At 36.8% G+C, this 11406-nt stretch overlaps 2 protein-coding genes across 2 annotated transcripts; one reads left to right on the forward strand and one right to left on the reverse strand.

The window, feature by feature from the left end:
* Positions 1 to 4030: 4030 nt before the first annotated feature.
* Positions 4031 to 6127, forward strand: LOC308429721 (disintegrin and metalloproteinase domain-containing protein 26A-like; the record flags this gene model as incomplete). The annotated part of the gene is made up of 1 exon (XM_080928619.1): positions 4031 to 6127. One exon carries the CDS (start codon positions 4031 to 4033, stop codon positions 6125 to 6127), a length of 2097 nt encoding a protein of 698 aa, XP_080784745.1.
* Positions 6128 to 8296: 2169 nt separating this feature from the next.
* Positions 8297 to 9050, reverse strand: LOC308429761 (small nuclear ribonucleoprotein-associated protein B-like). The gene has a single exon (XM_080928703.1). The coding sequence runs from the start codon at positions 9024 to 9026 to the stop codon at positions 8331 to 8333; it is 696 nt and encodes a 231-aa protein (XP_080784829.1). The 5' UTR covers positions 9027 to 9050; the 3' UTR covers positions 8297 to 8330.
* Between the last annotated feature and the right edge of the window lie 2356 nt (positions 9051 to 11406).

Genomic DNA, 11406 nt, shown 5'->3' on the forward strand with positions numbered 1-11406 from the left:
GTTGTAAACTGATACAACTCCTCTGGAAATCAGTCTGGGGATACCTCAGAAATTTGGACATAGTACTACCTGAAGACCCAGCTATTCCACTTCTGGGCATATACCCCAGAGACACTTTAATACACAACAAAGATACATGCACCACAATGTTCATAGCAGCTCTATTTATGATAGCCAGAAGCTGTAATGAACCCAGATGTCCTTCAGTAGATGAATGGATACAAAAATTGTGGTACATTTACACAATGGAATTCAGCCACCAGAAACAATGACTTAACCAAATTCTTAAGAAAATTGCTGCATCTAGAGAATATCATCCTGAGTGAGATAACCCAGTCACAAAAGAACAGACATAATATGCAGTCACTGATAGTGGGATGCTAACCCCAGAGGCTCGCACTGCCCCAGAAACAACTCACAGACTGTGTGAAGTCCAAGAAAAAAAGAAAACAAAAAAAAAAAAAAAAGTCATGCTTAATTTTTACCCACCAAGAACACTTTGACAAATTCCTGGTTACACCCTGTATTACATGTACTATTTGCTCATTGTAAAAAAAAAAAAAAAAAAAAAAAAAAAAAAGTTTACACAACAAGAATACTTTGACTATTTCCAGGTTACATCTTGTTTTACATGTACTTTTTGCTCATTGTAACTAGTAAGATCGTAATCACACTATCAAACCTTTAAAAAAAAAAAAACAAGTACTGACAAAACTGCATTGTATACTTTTATGCAAAAAATGCTTAAAATCTGTACATTTATCTTTGTTTTTTAAAATAATGTTGTAAAAAAAGAAAAAATAAATAAAATAGGGAAGGTTCACCAATCTCATTTTGTTTGGATTTAGGTTTAACCTCTTAATATGGAACACATATTTCTACTGTTTATGTTTATACTAACTAAATCATATGGCCTAGGAGAATACCTCCAACTATTTTACCATTTAATGAATATTACAATAAAATGACTCCTAATGACATATTACTGTACTCATAGATGAGAGTGTTGCTTAGCTCTCATCAAAGAAGCTTCTTGTGAATGACACAGAAACCACACTGAACAATCCACAGAAAGTGAGAAACCATGGGGAGTTCAGCCCTGTATAAAATATCCTTATCAAAACGCTCCCCTTAACACTCAGAGAAATTATTGGGGGAAAGGAAATGTAAAGATTCTATGAGCCAGAGTGCGTGCGACCCCTCCACCCACACACATAAATGGTGATAAAAATCTGTTCAATCTATGTGCACCTGATAATTGCAGGAAAAGCAAAAATGGTTTTTTTCAATATAGTGAAACTTTTTTTGTTGGCACACATGATGATCACACAGAATAAGCAAGCACTAAATGGAATCCAGTTTCTTTATTGTCTTGTTGTTGTTGTTGTATTTCTTGTTGTTTTTTGTTTTGCTTTATTTTAAGATGGATACTTAAAGATAAGTTTGTTAGAATGAGGATATGGATCTGGGATAACTTCCAGAAATGGAAGGAAGGTAATAAAGTATAAAGAACAAATTCTCAAAAAAGTCCTTAAAAAGGATGGAAGATTCAATCAAACAGACTGGTAAGTCATCAAGCACCCAGACATTTCTAATCTTAACCAGAAAATTAACAAGTCCCCCTACCCCATTTTCTAATCAACCTATTAAACTCACTGCTCCCAGATTACTGTGTTCTGTTATGAGCTAGCCCACCACTGAAAACTTTAGGCACATGCTGTTACTCTCCCCGTCCCTTTCATTTTCATATATTAGCTTGAATAACAGTTGTATGATGTAGACAATGTATCTACCTGTTCGACGGCTCAGGGGTATTCATCAACTTGATAAAGATAAAACTAATGGCAGACAGTTGATTTCTTAAGAGTATATTTCAAAAGACTGGAATTATTTTCTGCAATTTGAAGTGCTTTGAGTGTTCTTTATTATGCTCAATACTAAATAAGATGGAACAGTGATTATAATATGAACAATATAGAAAGTTCACATAATTTTACAGTGTATGAAAAAAAATTAAAATTTGGAAATGAGTCTTATTCACACAAGAGGCACCCAAACATAGCATATGAGAAGAAAAAAGTTAGACTTACATATGAGAAGAAACAAATAACTTTGGTTGGCTTGGTAAAGGAACTATGAGGTAGAACTTCATCACTTGCCAAATTCTGAGATGAGAGGCTACTGTTGCTAGGCACGTGAATCTAGAACATAAGCCATGAGAGACAAATGGAGGATGTTAGTTCCCTTGTGCATTCTCAAACAAAGACCTTGGCTCCTGAGATATGATGTAAAAATGTTTGGTAAGCAAGACCATAACAGTAAAAGAACATAGACATCACTTCATTTGCTGGTAAGCCTTTAACAGATTCGAAAAAGGACAGAAGCACAAATACTTAGTAGGAGAACATATACAGACCTCAATATCTTGCCAATTGTTTGTATTTGGGGATGGCGTTTATTTTCTTTAGATATATCCACTCATTTTTGCTATGGTGACTGTGAGGTTTTTAGTGTGATTCATTACGTCCTTAATTATTAGAGATTTGGGTGGTAAGCAGCTAGCTATAAATAGATGAAGTTGTGGGGAGAAAAATTGGGTAGAATCTAATATCTGGGAACCAACATGAAATTTAGGTTAAAATAATTGTACCAAATTTTAAATGAAAAAAAAATGTATCTTTTCTCTAGAGTTCTGGATGCTAAAATTATTGTGTACATAGTGAAAGAGCTTGCTTAAATTTTTTTAATTTTTTTAACCTCTCTATTACTATAGTTTTATTTATTAATTTTGACATACATTTCTTGATATAATCCCAACAATGCTGCATTGTTAATGAATATTTCTTTCTTTTATACTAGAACTAAGCTTTTTATAATAATTATCCAATCTAAAGCTAAGCATTTTGGATAGTCACTACCTTGTCAGATGTTTTACTCAAAGTTTCATTATAATGTCTCTAAATGTCTTTTTAATATAATTTTTCATATACAGTCTTTTAGCAGTGAATATGTTAGTACACCTTGTTCCTTATTTATTTTTTCAAAATAACAATACACTAAAGAAACTAGACAAGAGACAAGAGAAATCATTCAGTAAAAATGAATGTTGCTTAAAGCATGCAGACATGTATAATCCAAAACTAATGGAGGCTTCTCTAGTCACAGAAAGGCAGATGAACACAAACACATATAAACACAGACACATATACACACATTCTCATATATATACCTGCATTCTTATGTATCTACAAACAAGCAAACAATAAATAAAATACTAAACTTTGGAAGTAATGGCCTAACAAGGGGTACAGCCAGGATAAACTCACCTTTACACATATATCAACAGGCACACAAGGTTTGTGTTAACATTATTGTATAGGCTCATATGTAAGAATACTAAAACAAACATATGGAAAAATGAGAATAATTTTAAGCTTGAAAGAGGTTTCTGACACCCACAACAATATCAAGTAAAGGACAGAAATAAACAGACAAATGTCCTAAGTAAGCAGCAAAATTGTGGAAGAGGGTTACAACTAAGTACATGAAAGCAATGACACCCTTGACATTTAGCAAAGGAAATCTACAGTTACTGTTGAGCAAAGATTGGAAATTGGAACATTCACAAACAACAAGAAATTAAGGGTAATTTGTCATTTTTTCATTGTGTTATTAAGAGCTAGAGTGCTTTAGAAATATATTTAGAGAAAGCCAAAGTATGTACTATAATATTTAAGGAAAAATAGAAGCGCATTGTTGAAATACCGTGGAACAAAGTTTAAATTATTTTAACAATTCAGTGAAGTTATGTCATCTAACTTAAACTGATCATGATTTATCGATTGCTATTTTTGGCTTGTTTACCTGTTTCTTTTAGTCCTGCTGCTCTTAAGACTCAACGCTGAAAGGCCAGCGCTGCCTGCAACCAGAAAAAGCTGAAAACTGGGGGAGCAAGGACTTTTGAAGCTCCTTCTTTGTTCTCTAATAGGATACAGTGATGGTGGATAAGGCCTTGGTTCATAAAAGTAACATGTTTCTCAAGTTCTGCCTGTGGAAGATATTCTTCCTCTCTGCATGGTCACCAACTGGATATGCTAAGTACAGTAGCCTTCCAGAAGTAGTGATACCCTTGAGGGTAGCTGTGACTAGCAGAAATAATATTTCCCCAGGTTGGCTGTCCTATAGCCTGAACATTGAGGGTCAGAGACACATAATTACTGTGAAACCCAAGAAAAATTTGATATCCAGAAACTTCTTACTCTTCAGTTACACTCAGCAAGGTGATCTCCTTGAAGAACAGCCTTTTGTACAGAATGACTGCTACTACAGTGGCTATGTGGATGAAGATCTAGAGTCCCTGGTCATTGTTAACACCTGTTTTGGGAGTTTGCAGGGCATACTAGAGATAAATGGCACAACTTATGAAATCATGCCCAAGAACGCAACTTCAACATTTGAACATCTGGTTTATAAAATGGACAGTGAAGAGTCAGAATCAATTCTCATGAGATGCGGGTTATCAGAAGAGGAAATAGCACGACAAATGAAGCTTCAAGAAAGCAATGACTCTATACTTCTGCAAAACCCATATGAGAACTGGTGGACCCACCACAGGTTTATTGATTATTTTGTTATAATAGACCAAAATAGATATGCTCATAGAGGTAATAATACCACAATTTGTATCCAAGAAATGTTGCAAATAGTCAACGGACTAAACGGTTATTATCGTCAAATAGAAACTGATGTGGTTTTAACCAAAGCTGAAGTATGGAGTGCCAGAAACTTAGTTAATGTGGATCAAGATATTAGAAATGTCCTAAGTGAGTTCTGCAATTGGAAGATTGTCAAACGTTATCGACATGATATCGTACACCTTTTTGTCAGACGTAGTTATGGTGTGTATTTAGGTTTAGCTAATGTAGCCACAGTTTGTTCAGTGGTTAATTGTGCAGTTAACAGTTTTCTTACTAATTCAGTGTATGACATGGCATTCATTATAGCACATGAGATGGGTCATAACTTGGGTATGTTGCATGATGAAAGTGGATGTACTTGTGGGAGAAAAGACTGCATAATGGCCCCATATAAATCAAATTCCCCCAAATTCAGCAACTGTAGTTATGAACAAATGTTTTCAGTTGTTAGTAGAAGAGATTGCTTGTACGATATTCCAGGTGCACTAAGCATAACTAAATCGACCCTGACCAAGTGTGGGAATCGGTTGGTTGAGGAAGGAGAGCAGTGTGATTGTGGGGACTCTGATTCCTGTTCAAATGACCCATGCTGTAGCAAGGACTGTGTTCTCAAACCTGATGCTCAGTGTGCTTTTGGGCTTTGTTGCAAAGATTGCCAGTTCCTTCAAACAGGCACCTTGTGTAGAAAAGAGAAAAATGAGTGTGACCTTCCAGAGTGGTGCAACGGAACTTCAGCAGAGTGTCCAGAAGATGTGTATAAAGAGGACGGAATCCTTTGCAGTGGTGATGGTTATTGTTATAAAAAGACATGTCATCAACTTGATAAACAGTGCCAGAAGATTTTTGGTCATGGAAGTAGAAGGGCAAATGAAGTTTGCTACATGGAAATGAACAAACGGGGTGACCGTTTCGGTAACTGCGGTAATGATAGTACTACCTACAAAAAATGCAACCTCACTGATGTGTTCTGTGGGAGAATTCAGTGTGAAAATGTGAGAGTAATTCCTGAAAGAAGTAATCATGAAACTGTCCATTATGCTCGCTTCAATAATGTCACCTGCTGGTCTATGGACTATCATTTTGGGATAACCATAGATGACGTTGGAGCAGTGAACGATGGCACAGCTTGTGCTCCAGACTATTTATGTATTAACAGAAAGTGTGTCAGCATGTCTCTTCTGACAAGTAACACCTGTTCACCACAGTTATGCAATATGCAAGGTATCTGCAACAATAAACACCATTGTCATTGTAGCAACAAATGGGAACCACCAAACTGTCTACTAGAGGGCTATGGAGGTAGCATAGACAGCGGACCTCCTCCAATGCCTTCTCCAAGTTCCAGTTGGGGTTTATACATTGTAGGTTTTTTAATTATATCAGCAGTTGCCATAATTTCTTTATTTGGCATAATTAAGAGTAGACGTTGAATTAAGCCCTAAAATCAGCTGTGCAGGTCCAGCATCCAATGGTAAAGAACAACTGCCAAACTAAACCTCAGATCTTTTGATTTGCACAACCTGCAGAATCAAATAATGCAACAATTAAAAAGATAACACAAAAGTAATAATAAAAATTATCCTACAAAATTGTCTTCAGGTAATTTTTATGTTGCTTTTCTTATTTCATAAAATACTATAATAGCTCACAAAATTTGTTACATAATAATATATGATGAATACCTGATTTTTTTCTAAGAAGGACTGAGGACTTTCTTCTTTTTGAGCTTCATAAGGTCTGTGAGATGTTTTTTTGGATATTCAGAGCTATCTGAGACTAGTATCCAGTTATCAGTGACTTCATATCATGTGTGTTCTTTTGTGACTGGGTTACCTCACTCAGGATGATAGTCTCTAGTTCATCCATTTGCCTACTAGTTTTGTAAAATCATTGTTTCTAATAGCTCAGTAGTACTCCATTGTATAAATGTGCCACAATTTCTGTATCCATTCTTCTACTGAAGGACATCTGGGTTATTCCATCTTTTAGCTATTATAAATAAGGCTGCTATAAACATGGTTGAGCATGTGTCCTTATTATGTGTTAAAGCATCTTTGGGGTATATACCCAAGAGTGGAATAGCTGGGTCTTCGAGTAGTATTATGTCCAATTTTCTGAGGAACTGCCAGACAGATTTCAAGAGTTATTTACCTGCCTACTACCACAACAACAGTGGAGGAGTGTCCTCTTTTTTCACATCCTCACGGCATCTGCTGTGATCTGAGTTTTTTATCTTAGCCATTCTGACTGGTGTGAGGTGGAATCTTAGGGTTGTTCTGATTTGCATTTTCCTGATAATTAGGGATGTGGAGGATTTCTTTAGGTACTTCACAGCCATTTGGTATTCTTCAGTTGAAAATTCTTTGTTTACCTCTGGACCCCATTTTCTAATAGTATTGTTTGATTTTCTGGGGTCTAACTTCTTTGTATATATTGGATATTAGACCTCTATCAGATGTGGGATTGGTAAAGATCTTTTCCCAGTTTGTTAGCTGCCATTTTGTTTCCTTGACAGTGTCCTTAGCCTTACAGAAACTTTGCAATTTTATGAGGTACCATTTATCAATTCTTGATCTTAGCGCATAAACCATTGGTGCTCTGTTCAGGAAAATTTCCACTGTGCCTATGTGTTTAAGCTTTCACCCACTTTGTCTTCTAATAGTTTCAGTGTACCTGGTTTTATGTGGAGATCTTTGATCCACATACACTTGAGCTTTGTACAAGGAGATAAGAAACAATCGATTTGCATTCTTCTGCATGCTGACTGCCAGTAGAACCAACACCATTTGTTGAAAAGGCTGACCTTTTTCCATTGAATATTTTAGCTCCTTTGTCAAAGATCAAGTGACCATAGGTGTGAGGGTTCATTTATCAGTCTTCAATTCTGTTCCATTGATATCTATACCAATAGTATTCAGTTTTTAACATAATTGCTTTGTAATATATCTTGAGATCAGGAATGATGAATCCCACAGAAATGTCTTTGTTGTTGAGAATAAATTTATCTGTTCTAGATTTTCTGTTATTCCAGATGAATTTGCAGATTGCTCTTTTCAACTCTTTAAAGTATTGAGTTGAAATTTTGATGGGGATTGCATTGAATCTAAAGATTGCTTTTGGTAATATGACTCTTTTTATAAATTTGATCCTTTCAATCCATGAGCATGCAAGATCTTTCATCTTCTGAGATCTTCAATTTCCTTCTTCAGAGATTTGAAGTTCTTGTCATATAGATCTTTCACTTGCTTAGTTAGAGTCACACCAGGATATTTCAAATTCTTTGTTACTATTGTGAAAGGTATCCTTTCCCTAATTTCTTTCTCAGCATGTTTATCCTTTGAGTAGAGGAAGGCTACTGATTTGCTTGAGTTAATTTTCTTTTTTTTTTATGTATAACAGTCTCTTAGTTTATTATAAACCAGCTTCATAGGCCACAGAAAAAGAAGGACTATGTACAGTCTCTTGAGAAACAGGCAAGGAGCTGAGGAGGACCAAGATGAGGCCTCGGAGGGCATATTCCCAGGGAGGGAGCCCTGAAAGGGAAACCAGACAACCCAGTAAGACTCACGTAACAAGCAAACAGGTCTGTGGTCCACGTCTCCTTGGAGCTACTGACATAATGCTGTTCGAAGATCAAAGCAGACCTCGCATGCCTGGAGGAGGAGGTCGCATCCCAGGAGGGGGCATACCCATCCGAGTTCCTCGGCCAGGTGGGATCCCCATTGGGGGACCCATAGGAGGCCTCATGCCAGGAGGTGGACCCATCATACCTGGAGGAGGTGCCCCTCGGCCCATAGGTGGTGGAGGACCCCCACGACCAGGTGGGTACTGAGTTGGGGCTCCTGCAATACTGGCTGTGGCTGCAGCTGCAGCGGCTGCAACAGTGCCTCTTCCTTGTGGGGTCATCACCTGCTGGGATGGCCCTCCAACACCTCGGACTGGCCCAGAAAGTCCTGCAGGAGCCTGGGGCATGGGAACACCGGCCAGGATTCCTCTGCCAGCAGCCCTGCCAATGCCTGGTCCCCCAGAAGCTCCAGCAAGTGGCACTCGGGCAATGCCAGTATCTTTAGGAGGAGGTCCTTCTACTGTCATGGATACCAGGTTCTCTCCCTGAAGCAATACCAGACCAAGGACTCGCTTCTCTTCCCTTTCTGCTTGTTTGGAGTTCTTTGGCTTGATCTTCCTGAACTCATCACAGTCACAGAGGATCAAATTCATGTGCTTGTCAAAAGCTTTGAAGGTCCCGATGAAGATCTGGCCATCTTGCAGGATGCATCTCATCCTGTAGTCAATGTGCTGCAGCATCTTGCTGCTCTTGCCCACCGTCATGGTGGCGGCTCGGATGGCTCAGATTCCCACCGGATTCGCTTCCACAGAGCTTGAGTTAATTTTCTATTCAGCCATATTTCTGAAGCTGTTTATCAGCTGTTAAAGTTCGCTGGTAGAATTTTTTGGGTCACTTAATTATAATATGTCGTTTGCAAATAGTGATATTTTGACTTCTTCCTTTCAGATTTGTATCCTTTTGACTTTCTTTTATTGTCTAAATTCTTTGGCCAGAATTCCAGCACCATATTGTGTAGGTAAGGGAAAAGTGGGCAGCCTTGTCTAGTCCCTGATTTTTGTGGGATTGCTTCAATTTTCTCACTATTTTGTTTGATGTTGGCTACTTGTTTGCAATATATTGCTTTTACTATGTTTAGGGTATGGGCCTTGAATTCGTGTTCTTTCCAAAATTTTAACATGAAGGGGTGTTGGATTTTGTCAAATGCTTTCTCAGCATGTAGTAAAATGATCATTTTTTGGAGTGTTTATATGGATATATGGATATATGTTTATATGTTTATATAGATGACGCTGATAAATTTCTATATAGTGAACCATCCATGAATCCCATGGATGAAGCTACTTGATCATTGTGAATGATTGTTTTGATGTGTTTTTGGATTCAATTTGCAATAATTTTACTGAGTTGTTTTGTATCAATGGTCATGAGGGAAATTGGTCTGAAGTTCTCTTTCCTTGTAGGGTCTTTGCATGGTTTAGAAATGAGCATAGTTGTGGCTTCAAAGAATGAATTGAGTAGTATTCTTTCTGTCTGTATTTTGTGGAATAATTTGGAGAGTATTGGTATTATGTCTTCTATGAAGGTCTGATCAAATTCTGCACTAAACCCATGAGCTCCTGGACTTTGTTTTGTTGTGAGGTTTTTGATGACTATTTCTATTTCTTTAGGGGTTATGGAACTGTTTAGATGGTCTATCTGATCCTGATTTAACTTTACTACCTGGTATATGTCTAGAAATTTGTTCAGTTCCTCTAGATTTTCCAGTTTTTGTTTTTGTTTTTTTTTTAAGTATAGGCTTTTGTAGTAGGATCTGATAATTTCTTGAATTTCCTCAGTTTCTGTTGTTATATCACCCTTTCCTTTCTGATTCTGTAAATTTGGATGCTCTCTCTGTGCCCTCTGTTTAGTCTCACTAAGGGTTTATCAATCTTGTTGATTTTCTCAAAGAACCAGCTCTTGGTTTTGTTGATAATTTGTATAGTTCTTTTTGTTTCTATTTTTGATTTCTGCTCTGAGTTTGATTATCTCCTGCCATCTATTCCTCTTGGGTATATCTACTTCTTTTTGTTCTATAGCTTTCAGTTTTGCTGTCAAGTTATTAGTGTATGCTCTCTCCAGTTTTGTTTTGTTTTTTTTTTTTTTTTTTTTTGTTTTTGTTTTTGTTTTTTTGCGGGGAGGCACTGAGTGCTATGGGCTTTCCTCTTAGCACTGCTTTCATTGTATTCCAAAAGTTTGAGTATGTTGTTCCTTAATTTTCATTAAATTCTAAAAAGTCTGATTTTTTCCCCTATTTCTTTCTTGACTAAGCTATCATTGAGTAGAGCATTATTTAGTTTCCATGTGTATGTGGGCTTTTGGTTGTTCTTGTTGTTATTGAAGACCATCTTTAGTCCATGGTGATGTGATAGGATGAATGGGAGTATTTGGATCTTTTTGTATCTGTTGAGGCTTGTTATGTGACCTACTATGTGGTCAGTTTTGGAGACGGTGCCATGAGGTACTGAGTAGAATGTATACTCTTTTGTTTTAGGATTAAATATTCTACAGATGTCTGTTAAATGCATTTGGTTCATAACTTCTGTTAATTTCAGTGGGTCTCTGTTCAGTTTCTGCCTCTACTATGTCTCCATTGATGAGAGTGGTATGTTGAGGTCTAGCACTATTATTGTGAGTGGTGTAATATATGTTTTAGCAGAATTTCTTTTGTGAATGTGGGTGTTTGGAGCATAGATGTTCAGGATTGAGAGTTTATCTTGATAGGTTTTTTTTCTTTGATGAGTAAAAAGGGTTTTTTTGATAATTTTTGGTTGAAAAGCTATTGTATTCTATATTAGAATAGCTACTCCAGTTTTTTCTTGGGACCATTTGCTTGGAAAGTTTTATCCAATAGTCCCTGTCTTTGTTGTTGAGATGAGGTTTCTATATGCAGCAAAATGGTGGATCTTGTTTCCATACCCAGTCTGATAGTATATGAAAAATTGAGTCCATTCATGTTAAGAGATATTAAGGAATAGTGATTGTTGTTTCCTGCTATTTTTGTTGTTTATGGTAGAGTTATGTTTGTGTGCTTTTCTTCTTTGGTGTTTGTTGCAAGATTCGGTTTTTTTTTTTTTTTTTTTTGGTTTTCCAAGGGTGAGGTTT

This window comes from Micromys minutus (assembly GCF_963924665.1).
Source record: "Micromys minutus genome assembly, chromosome: 14".
Lineage (NCBI taxonomy): Eukaryota > Metazoa > Chordata > Mammalia > Rodentia > Muridae > Micromys > Micromys minutus.